The following is a 27692-nucleotide window of genomic DNA, read 5'->3' on the forward strand; positions in this document are numbered from 1 at the left end:
ACTGGTGTGTGTGTTACTGGTGTGTGTGTGTGTGACAGGGACTGGTGTGTGTGTTGCTGGCGTGTGTTTTTTTGTGTGTGACAGGGACTGGTGTGTGTGTTCCTGGTGTGTGTGTGTGACAGGGACTGGTGTGTGTGTTACTGGTGTGTGTGTTGCTGGCGTGTGTTTTTTTGTGTGTGACAGGGACTGGTGTGTGTGTTGCTGGTGTGTGTTTCACTGGGACTGGTGTGTGTATTGCAGGTGTGTGTCTGTGTGTGTGTGACAGGGACTGGTGTGTGTGTGTGTGTGTGTTGCTTGTGTGTGTGTTTCACTGGGACTGGTGTGTGTGTTGCTGGTGTATGTGTGTGTTTCACTGGGACTGGTTTGTGTGTTGCTGGTGTGTGTGTGTGTGTGTGTGTGTGTGTGTGACAGGGACTGGTGTGTATGTTGCTGGTGTGTGTGTGTGTGTGTTTCACTGGGGCTGGTGTGTGTGTTTCACTGGGGCTGGTGTGTGTGTTTCACTGGGGCTGGTGTGTGTGTTTCACTGGGACTGGTGTGTGTGTGTGTGTGTGTGTTTCACTGGGGCTGGTGTGTCTGTTGCTGATGTGTGGTAGTGTCATGGCTGCATGTGAACATACCTGTCTTTGTCTCAGTCTCTTAAGTCTGTTCCGCCATTTGTCTCAATCACACACACTTCCTTCTTTCACTTTGCTTATTTTTTGTGTTTGTGCTTTCACACAGCATGTTAAAAAGGGCTTTGGACACTTCCTGTTTACCTTCCTGCCTGTTCGCTACAGCCACTGACAAATTGACCACCAAATCTCCTGTCTGTTCGCTACTGTCACTGACAAACTGAACACCAAACATCATGTCTGTCTGCTACAGTCACTTACCACCAAATCTCCTGTCTGTGTTCCCTCGTCTTATTTAGATAAATACACCACCACTTGTTCAGCACCATTTGTCCTTTCTTTTCACCTTAACTTGTTATGCCAATATTTCAGCGTGTGTGTGTGTGTGTGTGTATGTGCCTTCTTTATTTATGTGATTGTTTCTGTTTTGGGAAGCATGTCTGCCTCCCCAGTGTTCTTCAACAGCCACACGGGCAGGCAAACACACATTTCTCATTGTAATAGCCTCATTCCCCAAGATTTACTCATTAGCGATTTCATTAGTGCCTCAATGACACCCACATTTCACCTTAACTAGTTTTGATTGGTTCCAGAAAAATTACTCGACCCTCAGTCTCTGAGTTCATGTGCACATGCATGTTCATACTGAAACAAGCACACGCGCACGTCCCTCACTAACCAAACAGTTCTCTTTTCGTTGCTGTCTTTCTGTAGCTCAACATAATTTCAAATAGAATTTGCTTGCTGATGCTCAAACTTACAGCGGAGCAGTGTGAAATTTCAAACATGTCTATATGCTTAAACGTGCCTGACTTAAGTTGAACTGTCTGTTAAATGTAGTAAACCTCCCTAATTTGGCACGTTCACTGTGACCACATGTGTGCTATAATTCTCATCTTCAGCAAATTAAAAACAAGTTCGTCTGGATTTAAAGCTGGAGATTCACTTGGCCAGATATGAACTTTGTCCCTAGTAGCTAAGGCAGTTTGTTTGAGATTTTAGTCCTATGCTCTCCTATAAGTCTTTAGTCATTTGCTTTTACTTCAGCAAACAAGATGTTTCGGTAAACTTCAGAATTCATCCAGTGCTACCGTCAACAGTGACATCATCAATGAAGACAAGTGAGCCAGTTCCAGCTACAGCCACACATGCCTAAGCCATAATATGCCCCTTGACCCTGTTTCACTGATAAGTTGGTATGCCTTGTATTTTCTCCACACTTTCCTCTTGCCGTCAGTCTGATACAAGTAAATTTTGTCTCATCTTACTACTGCAACATCTTTTTACAGAACTCATTACATATGTTTTAGTACAATTTAGGCTTTTCACATACTTTTTAGCGAAATGTAACCTGGCCATTGTGTTTTTGAAGCTAACTTGTGGTTTGCTCCTTAAAGTGTACCCCCATCAGTGGAAGGTAGCATCCATGTGTAAATAACAGCTGCAAATCTATACTTTAACCTCATAGTAATCGTGTGCTTTTTAAGTCCAAACTATTGGAATAAAGAGCCAAAAGGGAGTATGCTTCACTGTCCAAATAATTATGGGGGTCACAGTGTATTTGTAGGTACTTTTGGGTCAAGTGGTCACAATTTTACTTTTTTATCCTGAGATCTCAGCCAAGCAACCAGTCTTATATGCAAGGAGCCTACGCTCTAAAACCAGCTTTTGCAGACTGAAAAGCCATTTGCATCTGTTAACATTTGATCCATCAGTCATGGTCTTTATTTTAACATCCAGAAATGTCCAAGTTTGGGCCAAGTCTGAACTCATACATACAATAGGTGGTATAACTGCATCAAAAGCCAACATTGTTCTTATGGTTTTGCACGTAAGTGGGTTTTTATATGTAAGTCCTGTTGGGCAGGGCTCCCAAATGAAGAAGTAACGTTGTCTCAACTCCACCCAAATGGATCACAGTAATTCTCAGAAGCTGTTAAACCTTTCAAAAACCAAGTTATGTATGTAACGCTGCAGTGAGCATTGATGGCGGGGAACTTTGTGACGTAGCATGGGCTCTCGCTTTACCACAGTCTGTGAGGGAGAGAGGTGTCGACTCTGACAGACAGTTTAGCGCTTGGTCAGGAAGGTTGAGGCAGGCAGCTTGCTGTCGTATCTCTTAAGTGCTTAGGGTTTCGGGAATGCTTCCCTTCCCCTGGGAATGCTACATGGTCAATCTAATTTGTAGATCAATGAGTGATTGAGCTTGTCTGTTCTCACAACAGCCCCTTTTCTCTGGTTAGTGCACCAGTTGTGACGGTGTGGGCACTGCATAAGGAATAGGGTGGTATCACACGGGACTTGCCAAAACGTGCGTCATAATCAGTGGGAGCTGTATTTCCCGACTCACACTTAGATCTGGGTATAATATGGGGGAATTTGTTCTGTTAGCCTTTTATTTAAGCCATTGGATATTTTTGACTTCTGTGTTTTTGAATTGATGAGCACTGCCCCAGAGGTCTTGGTCAAATGTAATCCAGCTCTGCTTTTACTTCATCTCAACGACCCAAAACTAAGTGTTTTGTGAGCCTAGGCCTTGGGCCAGGTGCTGAAACAAGGGTGGATCCACTTCATTATTGAGGCCACATGCCTCCTCATGGGCCTCGATAGCCAAATGAAGCCCTACTCCGTTAACCCTACATGCTACAGCCTTTCGTTGTTGTTTGTGAACATTTGTTTGAATGCTGCAATCATTTTGAGCCAGTAGAACACTAACTTTTACCAGACATGGAATTGTCCCTACCCCTCTGTAGGTTTCCTCCCCTATAATGACTCCTCCCCCTCTGCTCCCAGGTGTCCACAGTACCTCTGGAGAGACGGACTCTCCAGTCCACCGTGCCCCAGGAGGCCGAACTCAAAGCCGAGTGTCTGCTGGTCAGACAGGTGAGTGAGTGAGTGAGTGAGTGAGTGAGTGAGTGTGTGTCTGTCTGTCTGTCTGTCTGTCTGTCTGTCTGTCTGTGTGTGTGTCTGTGTGTGTGTCTGTGTGTGTGTCTGTGTGTGTGTCTGTGTGTGTGTCTGTGTGTGTCTGTGTGTGTCTGTGTGTGTGTCCGTGCGCAACTTTGAACGTATGCATACTTGCATATGGATGCTTCAAACATGGCTGTATTTGTTCAAATGGAGAAAAAAACCAGTGGTAAGCTTTTTCAAGGGAGGGAGTGTGCTTAGGTGCAGGCAAAGGCTATGAAGGAGTCATGACCAGGCAGCTGGGAGGGCAGCTAGCAGTACAGCTATGAGGGCAGCTAGCAGTACAGCTATGAGGGCAGCTAGCAGTACAGCTATGAGGGCAGCTAGCAGTACAGCTATGAGGGCAGCTAGCAGTACAGCTATGAGGGCAGCTAGCAGTACAGCTATGAGGGCAGCTAGCAGTATAGCTATGAGGGCAGCTAGCAGTATAGCTATGAGGGCAGCTAGCAGTATAGCTATGAGGGCAGCTAGCAGTACAGCTATGAGGGCAGCTAGCAGTACAGCTATGAGGGCAGCTAGCAGTACAGCTATGAGGGCAGCTAGCAGTGCATCTATGAGGACTGCTAGCAGTACAGCAAGGAAGACTGCTAGCAGTACAGTTATGAGGACAGTTAGCAGTACTGCAAGGAAGGCAGCTAAGGGGGCTCGTTACACTGCTTAGCATGAGGGGAAGTTTCTGTGGGTAAGAGGACTGCATGCCTTTATATCTTCAACCCATAAGGAAGTGACATCAAGGCCACAGTTCTGTTCCTCCAAGAGTACATTGTTCTCCATATAGCTCGCTGGGCTTGACCCATGTCAGTACCAAGTAGGGACAACATATTACAATATTAGGAGCGTTTGTCACTTCTTCCCCATCTAGGAAAGGTGTGCTGTTGGGATTTAATCCAACAGATTTCGTTCAATACAAGTGTGCTTGCAACTGAACTGCTACAATCAAGCAGCAACTTAGTTCCAAGCACACAACGTTGCATGAAAGCTACTTCACGTAATGCCAGCCTAGAAGTTTAGAAAGAACAATGACAGAGTGCCCAACATGTTTTCCATAGCCGTGATTCGAGTGACCCTTCTCCTCTTAGCCAGAGGGGAGCAGAAGTACAGTTGTTCGGCATTGCTGCTGGCTCATGTTTCTCCGTGGGAATTAGCAGCATCTGGAGGGCGGGGGGGGTGATGTTTGAGCTATGTTGCTGAGCTGACTTGAGATTCTGCTTCCCAGTGAGCTCATCTATTGAGTTGAATCGTCTGAGGTTGCCTGCTGCTGGCATGGGGAGGAAAGAGAGGGAGGTGGTAAGGAGGGCCAGAGGGAGGGTGGAAGGGAGAGAGAGACAAAGAGAAAGAGAGCAGAGGAAGAAGGGGAAAGGGGTGGTCTGCTGGGACCTATTGGGTGGGCCTGTGGAGTCTGAGGCCTGTGGTGTTGACAGGGAGGCAGGGAGATTTCACATGCTGCCTGGTGTTTTTGTCTGGACTTGTGTTTGTGCACGGCTGTGGTTTACAAACTGACAACGCAAGGACTGTTGTTGAAAAGCTTGGTCTGTAGGTGAGAAGCTAGGACGGTTGTTAAAAAGCTCGGGACAGTTTTTAGGAAAAGCTCAGTCTGTAGGTGAACAGATAGGACAAGCTGAAAGGCTAGGATTGGAACTGAGGTAGGACTGTATTTGAAAGACAAGAACTAGTTGAAAAGCTAAGACTAGTTTGAAAATCTGTTGCTGAAAAGCTGGGACTAACAATTGCCCTCAGTTGACAATTGCCTCAGTTGACAATTGCCCTCAGTTGACACTGCGTCTCCTTGGTTACTGTAGGTGCCTAGTCATGACTGTGATCTTTTTAACCCTGTAACCATTTTGAGGAACCCCTAGAAATGCTAATGTTGTCAATCTGTGTGAGACATTTCCTCTATTACATTTCCTCTGTCGAAACAGTGAACAAATTACTTTTTATAATTATTAGAATAATTCTTTGGGCCGTCCTACAATAACAATTAGCACTCAGATGAATTGCTGAATAGTTGCTTGCCCCTGCAATACTCTCTGTCCGTAGCAACTGCATGCGAAATCACACCAGACACCTCAATGCCACAGTTCGCTGACTTTGTGTGTTGTGTGTCCTGTTTTACTACATGAGTGAGGACAGAAACTGCCTATAGTTAGACAAGGAAAATCACAGAAAGTGACGACATTACACAGTTCGGGTTAGAAGTGGAGTTAGAATTAGGCTTATATTCAGGTACTAAGGGTTAGGTTTAGGAAATTGGGTTAGGCCAAGCTTATGTATGAAGGTTAACATAAAATGGTAAAATGTATTTTGTAAGGGTATTAAATTGCCAGTCCTCACTTTGATAGTTAAACCTGTTTGTGTTTGTGCATATTTGAGAGAGCGACAGTGAGAGGCAGAGAAATACAGGCATGGAAGAAAAACATGGCTATTTAAGTATCTGCTCAAACTAGACATGTTATTGTGTTCTAAATATGTTTTGAATGTGTGTAAATTATCATCCTAAATGTGTTGATTTATGAGCTGAATGTAGAGAAAATACATGATAATCCAAAGAACCACAAAAAAGCATACCGCGTGTGCGCGCGCGTTTGTCCGTGCACGTGTGGGTGTTTACGATTGTGAGAGTTCTTTTGCAGCAGCTTGCATGTGTGTGCATTTTGCGCAGATGAGAGACAGACAAAAGAGGGTGAAGGAGAGAAAGTCTGTAACTCAAGCCCGTGGGACAGAATGTTAATCCGGTTCCTCGCATGGTTTGATTAATCTAATCGTGGATTCAATCTGGTAACTCTGGAAGCGTGTGGGGCTCCAAGGCAAGCCTGCCTCCCTCTACAGCACTGTGTCTGCATGGTAGATGGAACCCTGAGTCCCAGGGAACTACTTTCACTAGAACCCACAGCGCTCTGGTCTGAATAAACTCCATGGGCTAACACTGGGCTGGATGAGGCCTGTTAGTCATTTAAAACGGAGATGTACATACCCTGTTTCAATTTGTGTGTGCGTGTGTGTGTGTACAGGTTTTACTGTTCTTACAGGGTCTGAAAAGTCCCTTGGGGGAAAGGCTATTTTCGGACTCAGGGGTAATGTTTAAGGTAACATCTAGAATTGCGGTTAGGTTTAGGGTTATGTATAAACTTAAGGTTTTAGGGAATGTACAATTTTGAAAATAACTGGGAAGAAAGAGAGAGAAAGAATGACTAAGCATAAACTGTTTGTCCTTCACACGCAGAATCATTAACACAACCTTTCTCTCCTCTTCCTCCCCCCTCCTCCCCCCTCCTCCCCCCCACACTATTCCAGTCCTGCAGGTACTATAATTCACCGCTGCACGTGGTGCATTTCAGATATGAGGAGTACTCCGGGGACTACCGACTACTGCCCAGGTCAGTACAGACGGTGACATGCTCACAACAGTTTGGAAATTCTGACCGCATTCTCGGAGTTCCCCTGGGTTTCAGAAGTTGTTGGTAAAATGGTCTGAGTGGCTCAACTGTATTAAATTCAGCACACTTTACTTGCAGACTGATGCGGGTGCATATTGTCACGGTTCTGCATCAAACGGTACCTGTGCTACTCCATTAGTGAACTTCTGAGTGTCAGGACGTTGTGGCAGTTGTGTTTGACGGAGCTTCCCTGCTTTGGCGTAGCGTCTTGTCGGGAACCTTTGCCAAACGTTTCAATATCGTACTTCACATAAACACTGGGACGAACACAGCGGAAAACCTCAGCTAAACCTTGGTTTAGGGACAGCATCCCAAATGAAAGTCTAGCCCTTATTTTCTGCACTACATTTGACCAGCTCTCTGTAAATAGGGTGTCCTTGGTTATTCAGGCCCAGTGGTCTGTGGGAGCCCACATGCCTCTTGGAAAATAGCTTCCTCGGTGATGTCAACAATGGGAAGAGAACCCAACAAAATGGCTGATATGGGTTGGCTTATGTGTTGAGTGACGAGCTGTCCAGCTGCAGGGATGTTAAGGCTGTGCGTCAGTCACTCAACCCCAAGGAGACCAGGGTGTTTGACTTTTGACCCCTGTCAAGAAGATTGGAATGTCCTCCTGGTGTCCCATGGGTTTTTGTATTTTGGATCTAGTTCAGTTCACATGACCTTTCTAAGTTTATAGAATTTAAATGTCTAATTTTCTACGTATGTTTTAAACCTATGCGCTGACTTCTAGTGTTGGAATGGGTTCCTGAGTCACTGGCATCAATGGAGGGCAAGAAACTGGGGGGTATATTTAACGTAACGTGAGAGTAAACATGGAAGCGCTGTGGCTTCTGGGGTGTATGAGAAAAATGTCAGCTATTTTCACAGCCCGAGTTCTGTGTGCACAACATGCTCCATGGCTAAATATGCGGTCAGTTGTTTATTTTACTGCCTTTTGTGTTGTCGCCGTCATTTGGCTCAGGATTTGAACAATCAGCTGACGATACGACATACAGCATTGTGTGCCTGAGACAGGGCAGTGTCCTTGCACCAAACAGTATAATAGCCCTACCTTCACCGTTAGTATGGTCTGTAGTGGCGTTGCCATGTGCACGCATCAGGAGTCTTGTGTATTCAGAACCCGGGACAGCAATTGTGGTTGGCACAATTTGACATTGATGTCCAAAACAGGAGGGTTGCAGGAATATGCATTATCTGACAAGATTGTGCATGTACAACAATAAGCATTCCTTTTTTAACTTGCTTCTAAACATGATTCCTAATCATCTATGAGTATGTTTCATTCAGTGGCCTACTGCAAAATGTACCGCTGTGAACTGTCATCGACATATCAAGAAGAGGTTATACATATACACAGTGTACATTTATTTTAAGGACACCTCAAATATTTCTAGGATTTGCCTAGCATCAGATCGGGAGATATTTGCTAGCCTGGACACAGTTAGCAGCAGATCTAAAACAGCCTATTCCACATATGAGAGGGAAGCCACTGTGTCTCCAGCTCAGAGGCCCACACCCTGTACAGGGCCCCCCAGTTACACCCAGGGCCCCCCAGTCATGGAGATTAAAAAGACAGCACGGGTTTGCTATGATGATACCACAGAGCATAGAAATGCACCATTTATCAATAATTAAATACAGTATATGTGTTGTGCAAGAGGTAATGAATGCAATGAATTCCCCTTTAAACCATAGCAGTTGATTACTCCTCAGTTCTATTGAATCAGCTCCTAGTTAGAGTGAAAGGTTGTTTCCAACCTAAAGCTTGGAATTGTGAGTTAGTACCTACATTATGTTAAAACATGAACACAGGGTTTTTCCCGGTGATGGGACTTAGTCCTGGGGTAGACCCTGTCTGCTTAGCTGGACGCACTCCGCAACAACATACTGCTGGACGGGCACGTCGCTGTCACAACAGAATGTGACCCCAGGGAAGTGGCGGTACATCTGAATGCGACCCCAGGGAAGTGGCGGTACATCTATGATGTGACCCCAGGGACGTGGCGGTACATCTGAATGTGACCCCAGGGAAGTGGCGGTACATCTATGATGTGACCCCAGGGAAGTGGCGGTACATCTGAATGTGACCCCAGGGAAGTGGCCGTACATCTATGATGTGACCCCAGGGAAGTGGCCGTACATCTATGATGTGACCCCAGGGAAGTGGCCGTACATCTATGATGTGACCCCAGGGAAGTGGCCGTACATCTATGATGTGACCCCAGGGAAGTGGCGGTACATCTATGATGTGAGCCCAGGGAAGTGGCCGTACATCTATGATGTGGCCGTACATCTATGATGTGACCCCAAGGAAGTGGCCGTACATCTATGATGTGGCCGTACATCTATGATGTGACCCCAGGGAAGTGGCCGTACATCTATGATGTGACCCCAGGGAAGTGGCCGTACATCTATGATGTGACCCCAGGGAAGTGGCCGTACATCTATGATGTGACCCCAGGGAAGTGGCCGTACATCTATGATGTGACCCCAGGGAAGTGGCCGTACATCTATGATGTGACCCCAGGGAAGTGGCCGTACATCTATGATGTGACCCCAGGGAAGTGGCCGTACATCTATGATGTGGCCGTACATCTATGATGTGACCCCAAGGAAGTGGCCGTACATCTATGATGTGACCCCAGGGAAGTGGCCGTACATCTGAATGTGATCACATGGGGCAACAGACAGAGGATGTCCCTCTGGAAGTGCATCCCAAATGGCAGTTAAGTAGTACACTATGTTCTCTAAATCTGGGACTCCGCCTGTCTCTCTCTGCCTGGAGCTTTTATGGTCTTTTTGTTTTTATAGCCTCCTCCCGTTTGACATCGGTAATGGAGAAGTGGGGTGAAACAAAGCCCCTCGTGGAGTGGAATGAGGTCACATCCACCACTACTTTACGCCCTGTGTGTGGAGAAAGTGGTGGGAAGTGTGGATGTGAAGGGGAGAGGGAGACCGATGTTTTAAGGAGTTAAGAAGAGTAGGAGGAGGGAGTAAGGTGAGGAGGAGCAGCAGAGGCGAAGGTGGAGGGAGAGATGGAGGAGAGTTCATAGGTAGTAGATTCGAACAGACAGGACGTTTATTTCAGCAAGGGGGCAGGTGGCTAGAGTAAGGCGGAGTGGTTGTAGCCAGGGGGGGCGAAGTGAGACGGGGAGAGTGATTTTAGCCAGGGGGGGCGGAGTGAGACGGGCGGAGTGAGACGGGCGGAGTGAGACGGGCGGAGTGAGACGGGCAGAGTGAGACGGGCAGAGTGAGAGCTTTGACTCAGAACTGGGAGGATGGGGGCTCCTGTGTAAACAATGAGTGGCAGCTAATGGAATAAGTCTCCTCTCTCCTCCTTTCAATGCTACTAGCAGACACTCTAATGGTTTAAGACATGTTGCGGTCAGTCAGGCATAATTGTCTTTTGCTCTGTCTACTGAATTCCCTATGGAAATAACCTGAATTGTGTAAATCAAGTAAATTAAACCTCTACCTCCCTCTTGCTGTTTCTCTCTTCCCCCGTTTCCTCCTCACAGGAAGCTGTACAAGGCAGAGAAGTTGCCATCCCACTCCTTTGAGATTGACCATGAGGATGTGGACAAGGATGAGGTCAGCTCTTTGCATGCAACCTTTTCCCTTTCAAGTGAACCGCTTTAGACCGGTTTAGTCCTGCACTACACTTTAGGGACCGTGTTGTTGACATAGAGACAGTTTATCAGGTGTTAGAATCCATTCCTCTTGCAGTAACTCAAGTACTGTGCAGTGTTGTATTTGGACTTTAGAAATTGCCATCACAGCAGACACACAACCTAATGTGGATCTTGCCAACAGTTTCAGAACAGAAACAATTATATATAATGTCTGTGTCGCGGTATAATATGTCTGTGTCGCGGTATAATATGTCTGTCTGTGTCGCGGTATAATATCTCTGTGTCGCAGTATATTATGTCGGTATAATGTCACCCCATCTCCTGCTACGTAGGTTACTACTTTTAACCAAGGCCAGAGTATGATGGTAGTCAAGGCATTGATTTGTCCTACTGTTAAACTGTCTCAACGCCAGGCTGCTGGCGTCTATCCCCTCAGTTGTTTTTCACTGCTGAGTCTAAACTTAATTACGCCGAGTTTGACTGTGCCAGAATCAATAAGCATTCTTGATGTCTGGGCTCTGATCCAGTTACAGGTGTCTGTTGATGACAGAGGAGACTTCTTTAGGTCCTGGTAATGTAGACCTGGGTTGGTAGGCTTTTCCCTGTGTACTGCACAGTCTTTTCCCTGTGTACTGCACAGTCTTTTCCCTGTGTACTGCACAGTCTTTTCCCTGTGTACTGCACAGTCTTTTCCCTGTGTACTGCACAGTCTTTTCCCTGTGTACTGCACAGTCTTTTCCCTGTGTACTGCACAGTCTTTTCGCTGAGAGCCGTGACGGCACTGTTTTGGAATAGGTGGACATTTGGGACATACCCGTCGATCCTGATTTAAAGATGTCTGATGTTTTTTTGTTTGTTTGCAGGACACAACCTCTTTGTCCTCCTCTAAAGGAGGGGGAGGTGGAGGGGGAGGAGGTATTGGTGTGTTTCGGTCAGGGTGGCTCTATAAAGGCAACTTTAATAGCACCGTCAACAACAGCATCACTGTTCGGGTAAGGAAGTGTGCCACGGACAGCCCCCCCATCCCCTGTCTTCTCTCTCCCTCTGCCTCCCGTAGGGGGAGGTCTCTACTAGTCTCTCTTTATTACTCTCACTCATTCTTTCTCTTTCACCCACGTATTTGACTTTCATCTCTATCATTTTTCACTCTTTTTATTCTCTTTCTCATCCTTCCATCTTATCTTCTACTATTGCAGCCTGTGTTCAGGTCTGCTGACCCTTGCTATCTGGTAGCACCTGGCTGCTGTGGACTTTCTGTTTCATTTTCACCAATAGTTCCAGCTGTTGTTAATGAGCCAAAACCGGTTGCTGGTTTTTTTTGTGTACAGTGTCATCCAACTGTATGTATTGTTACACCCTGCAGGCTTTACAATCAAATTCGCAACATATCGGAGAGATTTAATGTGCTTAAGATCCGCATCTTTGAGGTTTTGGCGTGTCTGTTCAGAGATTACTTTCTGTCAACGTAGAGCCCAGGTCTAACTGTACTGACGCACCTGGCTTAAGGAGCCGATGTAATACGTTTTCCTGTTTCCTGTTTGCATATCTCGGCAGTCGTTCAAAAGGAGGTACTTCCAGCTGACACAGCTGACTGATAACTCCTACATTATGAACTTCTACAAAGATGAGAAGATCTCCAAAGAGCCCAAGGGTTGCATCTTCTTGGACTCGTGTACTGGTGTGGTACAGGTGGGTGGAGGGCCACGGGGTCCCAGAGGACTGTACAGTCTCTTATACCTACCAGCATGAATGCACACAAAACACCCAAACACTTGGACACATGGCTATGGCTTAGTTGGTAGAAAGATATAGGCCTCCAGTAGGTTGATTTTAGATCAACGGTCTCCAACATATCAGTCGCTAGCTAAACGATGAGTGGCTTCTGATACAGCATCGAACATTACTCGTCAAACTAACTATAACCAAAACACTTCCTCTAGAATAATCGTCTGAGGAAGCACGCGTTTGAGTTGAAGATGAACGAGGTGACGTATTTTGTCTTGGCGGCGGAGAGTGAACAGGACATGGAGGAGTGGATTAGTACCTTGACCCGGATCCTCCAAATTAGTCCCCACGACGGGCCCTCTGCGCCGACCCAGCTGGACCGCAAGAGTGTAGACCTCACTGACACCCGGCCGGGTGAGTGCCCTGGAGGAGAATCTAGTTCACCCCTTGAATCTGATCTTGAGTCACATTGGAATTTCAGAAATGGTTAAAGGGAAACTTCACTGCTGCTCCATTTGTCTATTTATGTCAATGTAGGGGTTAATGTAGGTACTCTGTGAGGGTTAATGTAGGTACTCTGTAGGGGTTAATGTAGGTTCTCTGTAGGGGTTAATGTAGGTTCTCTGTAGGGGTTAATGTAGGTTCTCTGTAGGGGTTAATGTAGGTTCTCTGTAGGGGTTAATGTAGGTACACTGTGAAGGTTAATGTAGGTACTCTGTAGGGGTTAATGTAGGTACTCTGTGAAGGTTAATGTAGGTACTCTGTAGGGGTTAATGTAGGTACACTGTGAGGGAAACTTCACTGCTGCTCCATTTGTCTATTTATGTCAATGTAAGTCCATCAATGTGTTATTAACATATAATATGCACATCAAAAATGCTAACTGAAAAAAAAAATATATATATTGTCCTTTTTTCCCGGGAGGGAAACCCTGTAGGGTTGTTCTCAAGGAAACTGATCCTTGATCTGTATTTAAGGGAAACATCACCCTGTTTCTCTAGACCAGGGTGCTCTTCACATGAATTAAACTTTCTGTAATGGACAATAGAAAAATGTATCATATTGGACAAGCACGGATAGTACCTCACTCCAGGCCCGGTGACACGGGGGGGGCAAAAGGGGGCATTGCCCCTCCCGATAGATTCTGTGCCCCCTCAGTTTTGTTTCCCCATAAACACTGCAAATGGTACATGAATCAGATAGGCCCCCTCATTTATGAAAAAGGCCCCCTCAGTCATTGCATCCTGCAGCCGGACCTGCCTCACTCTACTTTGAACCATCCCAAGTTGCAAGACTGAACACAGTGATCTGGGGCCAGGCCCTTTGGTTGACCGCAGAACCAACATAATGTCAAACTGAAGTGTCAGAACGTCTAATAATAACAGGTGTGATCTGATGCCCTGCCAAGGCCTAAGAAAGGGTGGAATTCATTTGCGATGGCTTGATCATTATTGTCAGTGTTACAACAGGAAATTAGACCTGACACAAGCCAAAAAACTCAACTTTATTTTTATGGCTTAAACATAGTAAAAAATTCCTCAGCGTGAAATACAGCCTTACAAATTGCGCACACTGCATGGTGTTGAGGTCGTTAAAACGATTAGGCATGATGTAATAGCTGTAGTAATGATCTGTGTTACTGTGGTAACAAAGTGTTAAATCAAGTTAGGCTGTCTGAGCTGTCTTGAGTATGCCACTAAACTTCTATATGTCACCTGGAGGCGCTGTGATGTGCAGTTTCGTCAGTCTGTGTGCTGGCCGACCGAGCTCCCAAGGCTGATCCATAAATGAACAAGCAATGCTATTAGTTAGAATCCAGGGTCTCATGGTTAAATGATGACTCGCTGCTATGTTCCATCATGACAGAGCAGAGATTTATGAGCTGAGAAGACAGGAGGGGGTTAGGAAAGAAACAGAGAGGGTCAGGGAGAGATAAGAGAAGAGGACCAATGCTCATTCAATCCTCTGTAGTTCCTGTCTGTCCCCTCTCTCCTTCCTGTGTTTTAACCCTATAAGAGGTTGACCTGTACAGGCTAAATGGAAGGATGCTGGTGAAAGTCTGGATTATTCTACATTAGAGGCAACGGAAAGGTCTTTTACTGTACTATAGGAGTCCAGGGACTTAATGTGTTTATGAAGAGTCTCAGAGTAGTTTGTCCTTATCGATCTCAACCAATACGATTTTGTGGACAGGTGGACATGGTCCTAGGTAATCTGTTCCAACAGACTTTGTAAACAGAATGTCTGATAGATAACATGCAGAACGCCAGGAATTGTAGGCATGAATTTCAGCTAAAGATATTGACACTGCTGTCTGTTTCTGCTTCAGTACCAGAGCCGTTTGATGTGCCTGTGACTGACGCGTGTTTACCTGAGAATGAAGAGACAGCGGAGAATGGCACCAACCCAGAGCTGGCCAAGGTTGGTGGGGACATGCTCAACAATGACCTACACAAAGTATCAGTTCCTTGACTTAAAATATCAAAAATATCAACAAGCAATGGTCTGTTAATGCTTTATTCTGTCTTTTGTTTGTGGGGATGTCTTTTTCTCTTTCAGTACATATCTGAGACTGAGGAAGGCGTCCGGTTGGCCAGAAGAGAAGAACGGCTCAACTTGTTCTCCCTGGACCCTGACACCCCGGTAGGTACTCTGTGAGGGGTGATGTAGGTACTCTGTAAAGATAATGTAGGTACTCTGTAGGTTTATTGTAGGTACTTTTGTAAGGGTTAATGTAATTACTCTGTAGGTTTATTGTAGGTACTTTGTAAGGGTTAATGTAGGTATTCTGTATGGTTAATGTAGGGTTTAATGTAGGTACTCTGTGAGGGGTAATGTAGGTACTCTGTAAAGATAATGTAGGTACTCTGTAGGTTTATTGTAGGTACTTTTTAAGGGTTAATGTAAGTACTCTGTAGGTTTATTGTAGGTACTTTGTAAGGGTTAATGTAGGTATTCTGTATGGTTAATGTAGGGGTTAATGTAGGTACTCTGTGAGGGGTAATGTAGGTACTCTGAAAAGATAATGTAGGTACTCTGTAGGGGTTAATGTAGGTACTCTGTAGGGGTTAATGTAGGTACTCTGTAGGGGTTAGTGTAGGTACTCTGTAGGGTTTAATGTAGGTACTCTGTAGGGTTTAATGTAAGTACTCTGTAGGGTTAATGTAGGTACACTGTGAGGGTTAATATATGTACACTGTGAGTGTTAATGTAGGTACTCTGTATGGCAGGTTTGTGCTGTTAATTAAGGACTGTTCGGTCAGGGATGAGCATCTTTATCCATTTAAGGCTCGCAGGCTTTTGGTCCAGCCCGGTTTATACAAACCACAGTCAACCTTAGCCCTCTGTTAAACAGTCCATTCGTGTGACCTCCCCTCTGATGTGGTCTGCCTGTTTGTGTCAGGTGTTGAGGAGTCCACGAGGGGAGTACCCTGGCGGGGGGGGCCCTACCGTCCATCCCTTTGAGGAGAAGCTGGGGAGGAGACTGATGATCACCTGTCGATCCCTCAACCTGACGCTTCAGGGCTGTGTCAACGAAACCGAGACTGGCCCTGTCACAAACGTAAACCCCCTTTCCGACTACACACAGCCATCATCGTGCTCATCGTTTCTTAAAGCTGTCCGTTGTTAACCTTTGGTAGCGTTTGGGTAAGCCTTTCCAATCCAGTACTTACGTACAATGTCTCCAACAGATTGAGCCCTTCTTTGTGACGGTTGCTTTGCTGGATGTGCGTGAGGGCAGGAAGGTGTCGGCCGACTTCCATGTCGACCTAAACCACGAGGCCGTGCGTCAGATGCTGGCCGGGGCCGGGGCAGGAGGGCATGGGTTGGGGCAGGAGAACGGCCAGAGCTCTCCTGCAGAGAGGAGACCTGGAGACTGTCACCTTAGTCCAGACTTGGATGCCTGGCTCCGTTTCCCCCAGCAGGTACAATGCAGCTGTAGATAGATGATTGCTAGAAGGGGTGTACCGACGGCCATTCTGTTAGAGTATACCCATGGGAATAAAACTGTATAGCCATTCATTTAGAGTATACCCATGGGAATAAAACTGTATAGCCATTCTGTTAGAGAATACCCATGGGAATAAAACTGTATAGCCATTCTGTTTGAGTATACCCATGGGAATAAAACTGTATAGCCATTCTGTTAGAGTATACCCATGGGAATAAAATTGCATAGCCATTCTGTTAGAGTATACCCATGGGAATAAAACTGTATAGCCATTCATTTAGAGTATACCCATGGGAATAAAACTGTATAGCCATTCTGTTAGCCATGGGAATAAAACTTTATAGCCATTCTGTTAGAGTATACCCATGGGAATAAAACTGTATAACCATTCTGTTAGAGTATACCCATGGGAATAAAACTCTATAGCCATTCATTTAGAGTATACCCATGGGAATAAAACTCTATAGCCATTCACCTTTGTAGGATATTGCAACACAGAGAATGAGGGATGAGTCAGAAGAAAGATGGGATAACTGGACGAAATGAAACACTGTGCGTGTGCGTGTTTGTGTGTAGGCCATCTTGTCAGTGACGAATCCCCACACGGACATCGTTCTAGTGGCGAGAGTGGAAAAGGTGCTCATGGGAAACATCGCCGTGGGAACAGAGCCATACATCAAAAACACAGACTCCAGCAAGGTGGCGCAACTCTACACCACAGTTACACTGCTCTGCTCCTACACCACAGTTACACTGCTCTGCTCCTACACCACAGTTACACTACTCTGCTCCTACACCACAGTTACACTACTCTGCTCCTACACCACAGTTACACGACTCCTTGAACACAGTTACACTACTCTACTCCTATACCATAGTTACACCTCATTACTTCACTGTTACATTGTACTACTTCACCTTGAATATGTAGATCATCTGGGAATCCCCCAACATGTATAGTAAGTCTGTCTATGGAAAGTCTGTAATGTGCGTAAGTGAGTAAACGTTGAGAAAAATGTACAATGCAACTGAGCGTCTTACTGAAGCAGCGGTATGCACAACCGTTACAGACCTTTGCAGGATATTTCCAGGGAGATTTGTGAGGCTCCATTACACATCCCTTATTCACACGGGAAGGTTGGATGGTTTGGAAATAAGTTGTTCCTTGTTCCAATATGTTTTTAAGACACTTCCGCAGAATTCCGCAGTGTGGAAAGGTAAGCGGATGAGCAGACGGGAATGCTGCTCCTCCTGCCAAAGATCGTGACACCCCTGTTGACATGGACTTTATGCTGTTCCAGGAGCGTTCATTTGTGTTTTTTTAAACTCTCCAGCAACTTGTTGACAAATAGCAGCAATGGGGTCCCTTTTTGATGTGATATTTCTTTGTCTCTCTGACTGTCTCCATTTCTGTCTATAAATACTGTATACTATTTCTCTGTGTTTCTGTCTCTTTGAAGACGGTTCAAAAGATGCTGAAATCCAACAAGCAGTTCTGTAGTAAACTGGGAAGATACCGCATGCCTTTCGCGTGGTCTATTAGGTGAGGATTTATTTTAATTTTTTATTATCTAGTGGTTGAACCACATCAAGCAGGTCTATGAACGTGTCACAGCGTTGTACAATCTAAGCTCTTGTCTTCTCTGTGTTGGTTGGTCTGTCTCAGGTCTGTGTTCAAGGACAATCAGGGAACAGTGGACCGGGAGTCTCGCTTCTCACCCCTCTTTAAGCAGGAGAGCAGTAAGATCTCCACCGAAGACCTCATCAAGCTGGTGTCTGAGTACAGAAGGTAGGGCTGGACCTCCCAGGGCAGCTCACAGATGCCACACTGTTCCTAATGTTGTCCAGGTCCCGTAGGAGCAAAATTCTGTAGCTTACCCAGGTTTCTCCGGGTTTCTCCAGAAATTTTGGGAGAGTTGCTGGAATTCTGTAGAATGATAATAATAATAGCAGGGTGACCCTGTCGAAGTCATGGTGATGTCTCCGGGGGTTGTCATGGATGTAGGACCTGGTCTACACAACTCTTGGGCCCAGTCATAGTGGTTGTCTTCCTGCAGGGCTGAAAAGACCAGCAAACTGCAGACCATCCCAGGGACCCTGGACATCACTGTGGACTGTGTCCCAATGGAACATCCCAGTAAGTCCAACAGCGAGAGTAACTCTCTCTCTCCTCACCCACCTTGTCCTCTCCCTCCCTCTCTCTGTCTGTCGCTCTTCCCCCTCTCCTCCTCTTCCTCTCGTCCGTGTTTGGCGCATTCTGATACACAGACCTCTCACCCGCTTGCCCGCGTGTCTTTCCGCAGACTGTGTGACCTCGTCGTACGTGCCCGTCAGGCCCTTCGAGGGCTGCGGCCAGCACCAGGTCACCGTGGAGGTGGAGGAGTTTGTCCAGGACTCCACCAAATTCACACAGCCATACCGCGTGTACAAGAACCACATCTATGTGTACCCCAGACACCTCAAGTATGACAGCCAGAAGAGCTTTGCCAAGGTGCTGTACCTCCGCTCATGTTGTAATAACCACACGCTGTAACTCAGAGTCTGGCTTATTCTCCAAATTACACCGCAATGTGTTTGACACAAACTAGTGCTGTAGTCAGGGGTACAGGACAGAATTCGGGGGGCCCTGTACATAGGCGTTCTCTGAAGGCCCCTCCCCACTTCAAACATTTTGGAGGGCCCTTCTACACGTTAGGGTCCTATATACTTAGTACCCCTTTTCCCCCCTGGTCTGACGCCAGTGGTTGTCGTATTGATACTGGTATTTGGATTACTGCTAAATGCGAAGTAAACGGAAACCCAGACGAGACACAACCCAGGCCTTCCTTTATATGTACGGAACCACTTTGTGGATTCAGCCATGCGTTGCGAATTGAACGACAGTGTTTACATTCACAGGCCCGTAATATTGCGGTCTACGTGGAATTTCGAAGTTCGGATGATGAAGTGGCCAAGCCTTTGAAGGTGCAGTATTTTTTTCAGTGTATTCCCCACCACTGATTGCATTGACTCGTGTTTTCTTTACAGTGTTTTCTTTTGTTGTCGCCTTAGTGCATATACAGCAAGCCTGACGGTCCAGTTTTCACCACAGCAGCCTGTTCGTCAGTCCTTCACCACTCCCAGAACCCAGACTTCTATGATGAGGTCAGTGCTGAGTGAGTGGGTTGAAAAGGTATATCCCTAGAGAGAAGGAAGTGGGGAGAAAATTCGAGGGGTGAAGTGTTTGGACTTTCTGCCATGCACTTTTTGTCAAAGTTTGTTGGTTTTGTTTTCTTATTGAGCGTTTCGTTTGCGCTTTAGCCAATCTCTCTAATGCTCATTGTCCTGAACCGCAAGGTAAAACACGTCCCCGATGTGGGTTAGGGTTGAATTTTCCCCTGGACGCTGATGTGCGGTCAGTTGTACATTTCCTCCACTAATAATTGGGGCTAGGATCTGGGGAGGTGACCTGTAACTAATGGAAACTCCAACCTGGAACGGCTGAGGAACCAACCTGGAACGTCTGAGGAACCAACTCCATGACACCAGGTGGTTACCGTGGTTTGTTTAAAGTGGCCTCAGGTTGTCATGCTCTGTGTCCCAGGTGAAGATCGAACTGCCCATCCAGCTCCACGAGAAACACCACCTGCTCTTTTCCTTCTACCATGTGACCTGTGACATCAACGCCAAGACCAACGCCAAGAAAAAGGAGGCCCTGGAGACCCCAGGTAATGGCGGATGGGCAGTATGTACGGCAGTGTAGTAGTTAACAGCTAGTGGACTGATCCTCATAGTCTTGGAGTGGATGGGATACCGACATTTATACCGTTCTTCTGTACCGTATTTGAATAATTTCCCCCCTGGTTTTGTTGTTTGCGTGTGCGATTGTGCGTGCCTGGGTTCCTGTGTATGTTTGCATGTGTGCGCGTCCCTAGTTGGCTACTCGTGGCTTCCTCTGCTCAGAGAAGGTCGCCTGGCCTCCCAGGAGTTCAGCATCCCTGTGTCCTGTACCCTTCCCCCTGGATACTTGCTCATCAAGGAACCTGGATCTACCAAGGTGGAGGATGGGAGGGGCTGTAGCATGTTGGAATAAAGGAGATGCAGATATTAACATAGAATGTTTGGTTTGGTGAAACATAAATCTCTGTGGGGCTCATGGCTACTCCTTTTTGTCCTCCCATAGAATGGCTCAGATCTGAAGTGGGTGGATGGTGGGAAAGCCATTTTCAAGGTCTCCACCAACGTGGTCTCCACAGTCTACACTCAGGTAACAGGCTCGCCTCACTCTTCCAGGCCTTCGAAGCATCACAAGTCTGTACCACAGGTTAACTCCAGATTATAAATCAACTCTGTACTACAGGTTAACTCCAGATTATAAATCAACTCTGTACTACAGGTTAACTCCAGATTATAAATCAAGTCTGTCCTACAGGTTAACTCCAGATTATGAATCAACTCTGTACTATAGGTTAACTCCAGATTATTAATCAACTCTGTACTACAGGTTAACTCCAGATTATAAATCAACTCTGTACCACAGGTTAACTCCAGATTATAAATCAACTCTGTACCACAGGTTAACTCCAGATTATAAATCAACTCTGTACCACAGGTTAACTCCAGATTATAAATCAACTCTGTTTATAAATCAACTCTGTACCAAAGGTTAACTCCAGATTATAAATCAACTCTGTACCACAGGTTAACTCCAGATTATAAATCAACTCTGTACCACAGGTTAACTCCAGATTATAAATCAACTCTGTACCACAGGTTAACTCCAGATTATAAATCAACTCTGTTTATAAATCAACTCTGTACCAAAGGTTAACTCCAGATTATAAATCAACTCTGTACCACAGGTTAACTCCAGATTATAAATCAACTCTGTACCACAGGTTAACTCCAGATTATAAATCAACTCTGTTTATAAATCAACTCTGTACCAAAGATTAACTCCAGATTATAAATCAACTCTGTTTATAAATCAACTCTGTACCAAAGATTAACTCCAGATTATAAATCAACTCTGTACCACAGGTTAACTCCAGATTATAAATCAACTCTGTACCACAGGTTAACTCCAGATTATAAATCAACTCGTTACCACAGGTTAACTCCAGATTATAAATCAACCCCATAGTATACTGTAAATCAAGTCAACTCCATATAATAAATGAACTCCCTATTATAAGCCAAGTAAACTTTGTGTTATAAGTGAACTCCCTTTAATAAATCAACTCCCTATTATTAGCCAAGACAAAAACATATTTTGTCAACTCCCTACTATATTTGTACTCCCTTTTATAAGACAACTCCATATGATTGCATGGTGACTTGGTTTGCAGTTCTCACCAGTCTGTAGTCTGTCAGTCAGTGATGGTTGTTTTCACCACAATTTTAACCCACTCCTCCCTTCTCGTCTGCTCGTCTTCTCTCCTTTTCCTCTGCTTTTCTTCTCTGCACTTATTTCCTTTTCAACTGCTTTCTTCTCTTCTCTCTCTTTTTTTCCCCCTCTTATCAGGACCCCCACCTGAACCGCTTCTTCCAGCAGTGCCAGAAACGAGAGATGGACCTATCCCAGCCACCTACCTCAAACTTCCTCAACTGCCTGAAGGTCAGGAGAAAAGGAGGGAGGGCGTGAAGGATCTTCACCTCTTCTGCATTCTACCCCCGTACTATACACTCAACCACTGACGTCGTTTTTCCCCCTTCTCCCCCTCTCTCCCTCTTCTCTCCCCCCGCTCTCTCTTTCTCTCTCCCACAGGGCTTACTGAGCATGGAGAAGATTCCAGTGATCATTCGTTTCCTGCCAGTTCTTTTTAACCAGCTGTTCAAGGTCCTCACCGAGAACGACAATGACGAAGTCACTACCACCACCACCAGGTAGGTTGCGGCACTGCAGGAAACCCTCTCATGAAAGCACGCCAAGTTGAACGTTGCCAAATAACGGTTTTCCCATTCATCTGTTTGACTCCGTAAGGAAATTTAGCACACATGCAAAGGGTTATATGTCTGGCCAACCTACAATATATATCATATTCTCCTCTGGCCTGATTTGTACTTGGTGTAGATAAATGATGTGACAAAGGAGTGTTTCTCTAGCTGACAACAGCCTTCCTGTCGCCATGTTTTCAGATTAACTATAAATGTTACCAGATTAAGGATGTTGCCAGATAATGACAATAAATTATTGTGATCACATTGTTTTGTTTGTGACAGTACCACGGGATGGGGATTTATACACCTCCTAATCAACTATTTTTACACCTGAAGTGTGCGGTACTCCCCCTAAATTCAAACACATTGGTTTGGTGTAGGCACAGCCAAGAGCAAGTTCCAAACAACAGTAATTATCATTTAAAATCCACAATGGGAAGTGCACGCACCTGTATGTTGCCAGGTGATGGATGTTTTTGTGACTAGCAGTGTGTTGCCAGGCAATGATGAGTGACCACCCAGTGGGCTTGTGTTCACCAGGGTGCTCATCCATATTGTTGCCAAGTGCCATGAAGAAAACCTTGACCACTACCTGCACTCCTACATAAAGGTATGCTGCTAATTACCATGGCTGCGCGTCTGTGTGTGTTGCGTCTGTGTGTGGGGAGTTGTGTGTGTGTGTGCGCACCTATTCGTAGCATGGTGAGGTGGGGGGGGGGGGGGGGTTGGATGAGGTGGGTGGTGGTGTGGGGGGGGTGTTTTATGTATTAATGAGCTGGGCTTAAGGATGTGGTGAGGGTTTAGGGTGTGAGGAGGTGGAGGTTTTAGGGTGTGGTGGGGGTTTGGGGTGTGAGGAGGTGGAGGTTTTAGGGTGTGGTGAGGGTTTAGGGTGTGAGGAGGTGGAGGTTTTAGGGTGTGGTGGGGGTTTGGGGTGTGAGGAGGTGGAGGTTTTAGGGTGTGGTGAGGGTTTGGGGTGTGAGGAGGTGGAGGTTTTAGGGTGTGGTGAGGGTTTGGGGTGTGAGGAGGTGGAGGTTTTAGGGTGTGGTGAGGGTTTGGGGTGTGAGGAGGTGGAGGTTTTAGTGAGGGTTTAGGGTGTGAGGAGGTGGAGGTTTTAGGGTGTGGTGGGGGTTTGGGGTGTGAGGAGGTGGAGGTTTTAGGGTGTGGTGAGGGTTTAGGGTGTGAGGAGGTGGAGGTTTTAGGGTGTGGTGGGGGTTTGGGGTGTGAGGAGGTGGAGGTTTTAGGGTGTGGTGAGGGTTTGGGGTGTGAGGAGGTGGAGGTTTTAGGGTGTGGTGAGGGTTTGGGGTGTGAGGAGGTGGAGGTTTTAGGGTGTGGTGAGGATTTGGTGTGTGAGGAGGTGGAGGTTTTAGGGTGTGGTGAGGGTTTGGGGTGTGAGGAGGTGGAGGTTTTAGGGTGTGGTGAGGGTTTGGGGTGTGAGGAGGTGGGGGCTTTAGGGTGGGGTGAGTGCAGGGGCAGGGCTTAGGAGCTATGGCCATATGCCCAGAGAGAAGAGGGAGAGAGAGTGAGGAGGGAGAGAGGGGAGGGAGAGGGAGAGAGAGTGAGGAGGGAGAGAGGGGAGGGAGACAGACTGACAGAGAGTCAGCCACAAACACACACAGCTCTCAGCTCCCACTGAGGCAGGCAGAGCTGTGGGGAAGAGAGAAGGGGCTGTCTGGTGGAAGGCAAACAAGGACACTGAGCCTTTTAATAAGAAATTCAAGGCACGGTTGTTAAGAGAGACTGGGAGAAAAGGGAGAGAGAGAAAGAAAAAGAGAGAGAGAGAGAGAAAGGGAATTAGAGAATAGAACCATCTTACCATAAGAGCTGTTTCATGTTGGCTAGAAAGAGAATACTACAATTTATCTTTGAGAGGGGCAAAGATAGGGAGAGAGGGAGGGAGGGAGAGTGAGACAGAAAGGGAAATGAAGGGAGTGTAAGAGGACGAGTAAAGGGGGAGGGAGGGTCAGAGGACAGGAGTGGAGTAGGGAGAGGTTTGGAGGACAGAAAATGAGGGAGGAAGTGGAGGGGGGGGGGTCGGAGGACAGGAGCGGAGTAGGGAGAGCGGTTTGGAGGACAGAAAATGAGAGAGGGAGGGAGAGGAGGAGGGATGGAAGGTGGGTGAGAGACGGGAGAAGAGAGGGAGGGAGGATGGGAGGACAGTAGAGGAGAAAAGAGGGAGGGAGGGTGGGAGGACAGTGGAGGAGAAGAGAGGGAGGGAGGGAGGACAGGAGGAGAGGATAGAATGGGAGGGCCACTGTAATGGAACCGCTGTTACTATGGCAACTGATTGGCATGCTGCTCTGGGGCCAGCAGCAAGCAATTTTCAACCGGGGGTTTCTCACATTAGTATGTGAGTGCACAGACACGTGTGTGTATGTGTAGGTTTAGTGTGTGTGTGTGTGTGTGTGTGTGTGTGTTTGCATGTGGGTGTGCGTGGCTACCATCGTTAATGACGAGGTTTGTGTGCCAGGGTGTAACATTAGAAAGAAGAAGGAGGGTTAAAGTTCACCCGTAATGTACAGATGGAGAAATGTCAATGTATTTCAAGAGCTGGGGGAAAGTAAATTGGATTACAGACTTTTGATGAATAATTTATTGCACATTTTGTCCTACTCAGCATCTATTTCTTCTTCTTCGTATCTCTAATTACATCAAAATTAATCAGTGTTATTAAATGTTTATGTATTTTTAATTAAGTGCTGAGAAATGCACATTTCATGTTTTGCTCTTTTGATGCTGGTTGCATGTGTGAGAGAGAAAAATAAACTGAGTAGAGTCTCCTGTTTGCTTGGAAGTGCAGAGAGTATGCCTCTTTCTGTGCATACACAACGCCATCCTGTCTGTCTCTGGTCGTCTGTCTGGGTGTCTGTCTCTGTTTGTCTGTCTGGGTGTCTGTCTCTGTTTGTCTGTCTGGGTGTCTGTCTCTGTTTGTCTGTCTGGGTGTCTGTCTCTGTTTGTCTGTCTGGGTGTCTGTCTCTGTTTGTCTGTCTGGGTGTCTGTCTCTGTTTGTCTGTCTGGGTGTCTGTCTCTGTTTGTCTGTCTGGGTGTCTGTCTCTGTTTGTCTGTCTGGGTGTCTGTCTCTGTTCGTCTGTCTGGGTGTCTGTCTCTGTTCGTCTGTCTGGGTGTCTGTCTCTGGTCATCTGTCTGGGTGTCTGTCTCTGGTCGTCTGTCTGGGTGTCTGTCTCTGGTCGTCTGTCTGGGTGTCTGTCTCTGTTCGTCTGTCTGGGTGTCTGTCTCTGGTCGTCTGTCTGGGTGTCTGTCTCTGGTCGTCTGTCTGGGTGTCTGTCTCTGTTCGTCTGTCTGGGTGTCTGTCTCTCTTTCTGTGCACCTGTCTCATTGCCAGTGTTGTCTGTGGTCAGTTTGTGTTCAAGGCGGAGTCACACGGTTTCAGGACAGTCCACGAGGAGCTGGCCAAGGGTATGACCTCTGACCTGAAGAGCAATGAGCAGGCAACGATCAGGAACATCCTGAGGGTGAGCCACGATGGATGTCCTCACCACCTTTTAAAAAGTCTTGATAGGATTATCTATCTTACATGACACTGTATCTATGCACTGTAACATGACTGGGATGATCCAACCCGTTTGACCTTTCACCCGTGTTCGCTGCAGTTTTCCTGGTTCTTCTTTGAGCTCATCGTCAAGTCCATGGCTCAGGATCTAGTGGACTCAGACAAAATCAAGGTAAGGACCATATCAGATATGAGAGAGAATAACATATAGTGGATATATTTGTGCTATAATTGTGGCTGAATATACTGTGCAGACACCCTTTCAGCTTTCTTGAATAATATTTCTTACGAGTAATTGGTAGCACAGCCTTTGGCCGAAATAAGTGCAGCCAAATGCTTTTCATACCCACGATAAGCCTGCTGCAACGCACAACTACCAATTTAAAACATCATTCTTGACTCTAATGGAGTAAACAGGAAAGAGTCTGGGTCTGAATCATATCCAGTACACGGGCACCACTCAAACAAGAATCAGAGCTGTTTACTGCTGATTACTTGTCCATAGGAGGATGTCACAAGCTCACTAATGGCTACACAAAGCATTTGTTGGCAGCTAACCTGGCCAAAGGCTATGGTTCTATCAGTAGTACAATCTACAGTTTCAGTGTATTTATTTTTTTACATTCATAATTGTTATAAATGCTCCGGTATTCTGTATGTTGTGTTTCCTCAGCTCCCTCGATCACAGAGGTTCCCTTCAACATACCTGGGTCGTCTGGAGAGCCTGGTGATGACCGTGTCTGACCACATCTTCTGGAAGAACAAGGAGCTGGCAGAGGAGACTCGCAGTGCCAACCTGGCCGTGGCAGCCTTTGTCAAGGTGGGGATCCCAACCACAAAAAGCATCGGCCCTATACCCGCATGACACCGAAAACCCACCCATTACAAACACATAGCACAGAAGTATACTCAAAACATACAACCGTTACATACACATAGCACAGAAGTATACTCAAAACATACAACCGTTACATACACATAGCACAGAAGTATACTCAAAACATACAACCGTTACATACACATAGCACAGAAAACATACACAAAACATAGAACCGTTACATACACATAGCACAGAAGTATACTCAAAACATAGAACCGTTACATACACACAGCACAGAAAACATACACAAAACACAGAACCGTTACATACACATAGCACAGAAGTATACTCAAAACATACAACCGTTACATACACATAGCACAGAAGTATACTCAAAACATACACACAGAACACAAAACACAGAACCCTTACATACACATAGCACAGAAAACCTCACACCTATACAGACATGTTAGCACTTATCTGGCTGTGTAACCTGTTGCCATCCAGCTGAAATCCTGCCTGGGGCTCCACATCTGTATTCACTGAATCAATGCAATTATAAAATATATAAATAAATATGTCCTCCTGGCCACCATTTACTGTTATGGTAGTTATTGATTTCCTTAACAATGAAATGTTCCCTCCCATGTCTCCTCCCATGACCCCTCCCATGTCTCCTCCCATGTTCCTCTTCCCTTCCTCTAAACATTCATCCCTTTCCTTCTCACATTTCTCTTTCCCCTCCCTCCCTCCAGCGTTGCTTCACCCTCATGGACCGGGGGTTCACCTTCAAGTTGATCAGCAGTTACGTGAACATGATCACAGCCACCGACAACAAGGTAACTACACATACACACACTAACAAACAAATAAGATAGAGAGCAATGGAGATGTTATTCAGCCAATCAGGTTGTGACTCCCAACATGCTTCCTGACAGGTGCTGTGTGAGTTCAAGTTTGAATTCCTGCGAGAGGTGTGCAACCATGAGCACTACATCCCTCTGAGCCTGCCCCTCCCCTCTGCTCGCATCACAGGTCAGAGGTCGTCTCTAGGGTTCAGAGGGACCCATTTCAATGTCCGTCTTAGGTTTTAAAACCACAGAATTCATCTTCATTCATGA

The 27692-nt window shown here is 46.1% G+C and overlaps 1 protein-coding gene across 8 annotated transcripts in view; it reads left to right on the forward strand.

The window, feature by feature from the left end:
- dock10 (dedicator of cytokinesis 10) overlaps positions 1-27692 on the forward strand; it is a 90855-nt gene that overhangs the window by 42692 nt on the left and 20471 nt on the right. For all 8 annotated transcript variants that reach the window (XM_034292436.1, XM_034292490.1, XM_034292504.1 and 5 more), the window contains exons 3-30: positions 3405-3494; positions 6867-6949; positions 10531-10603; positions 11508-11636; positions 12199-12333; positions 12585-12783; positions 14699-14790; positions 14929-15012; positions 15773-15931; positions 16062-16295; positions 16898-17020; positions 17782-17864; positions 17988-18110; positions 18379-18458; positions 18625-18812; positions 19220-19285; positions 19373-19465; positions 19905-20028; positions 20236-20357; positions 20484-20567; positions 21825-21917; positions 22068-22186; positions 22781-22850; positions 25597-25710; positions 25849-25920; positions 26422-26568; positions 27327-27410; positions 27510-27606. In XM_034292436.1, the coding sequence (XP_034148327.1) occupies positions 3405-3494; positions 6867-6949; positions 10531-10603; positions 11508-11636; positions 12199-12333; positions 12585-12783; positions 14699-14790; positions 14929-15012; positions 15773-15931; positions 16062-16295; positions 16898-17020; positions 17782-17864; positions 17988-18110; positions 18379-18458; positions 18625-18812; positions 19220-19285; positions 19373-19465; positions 19905-20028; positions 20236-20357; positions 20484-20567; positions 21825-21917; positions 22068-22186; positions 22781-22850; positions 25597-25710; positions 25849-25920; positions 26422-26568; positions 27327-27410; positions 27510-27606 (3160 nt within the window). The remainder of the gene's footprint in view (positions 1-3404; positions 3495-6866; positions 6950-10530; positions 10604-11507; positions 11637-12198; positions 12334-12584; positions 12784-14698; positions 14791-14928; positions 15013-15772; positions 15932-16061; positions 16296-16897; positions 17021-17781; positions 17865-17987; positions 18111-18378; positions 18459-18624; positions 18813-19219; positions 19286-19372; positions 19466-19904; positions 20029-20235; positions 20358-20483; positions 20568-21824; positions 21918-22067; positions 22187-22780; positions 22851-25596; positions 25711-25848; positions 25921-26421; positions 26569-27326; positions 27411-27509; positions 27607-27692) is intronic.

Source organism: Esox lucius, chromosome 1 (genome assembly GCF_011004845.1).
Source record: "Esox lucius isolate fEsoLuc1 chromosome 1, fEsoLuc1.pri, whole genome shotgun sequence".
Taxonomy (NCBI): domain Eukaryota; kingdom Metazoa; phylum Chordata; class Actinopteri; order Esociformes; family Esocidae; genus Esox; species Esox lucius.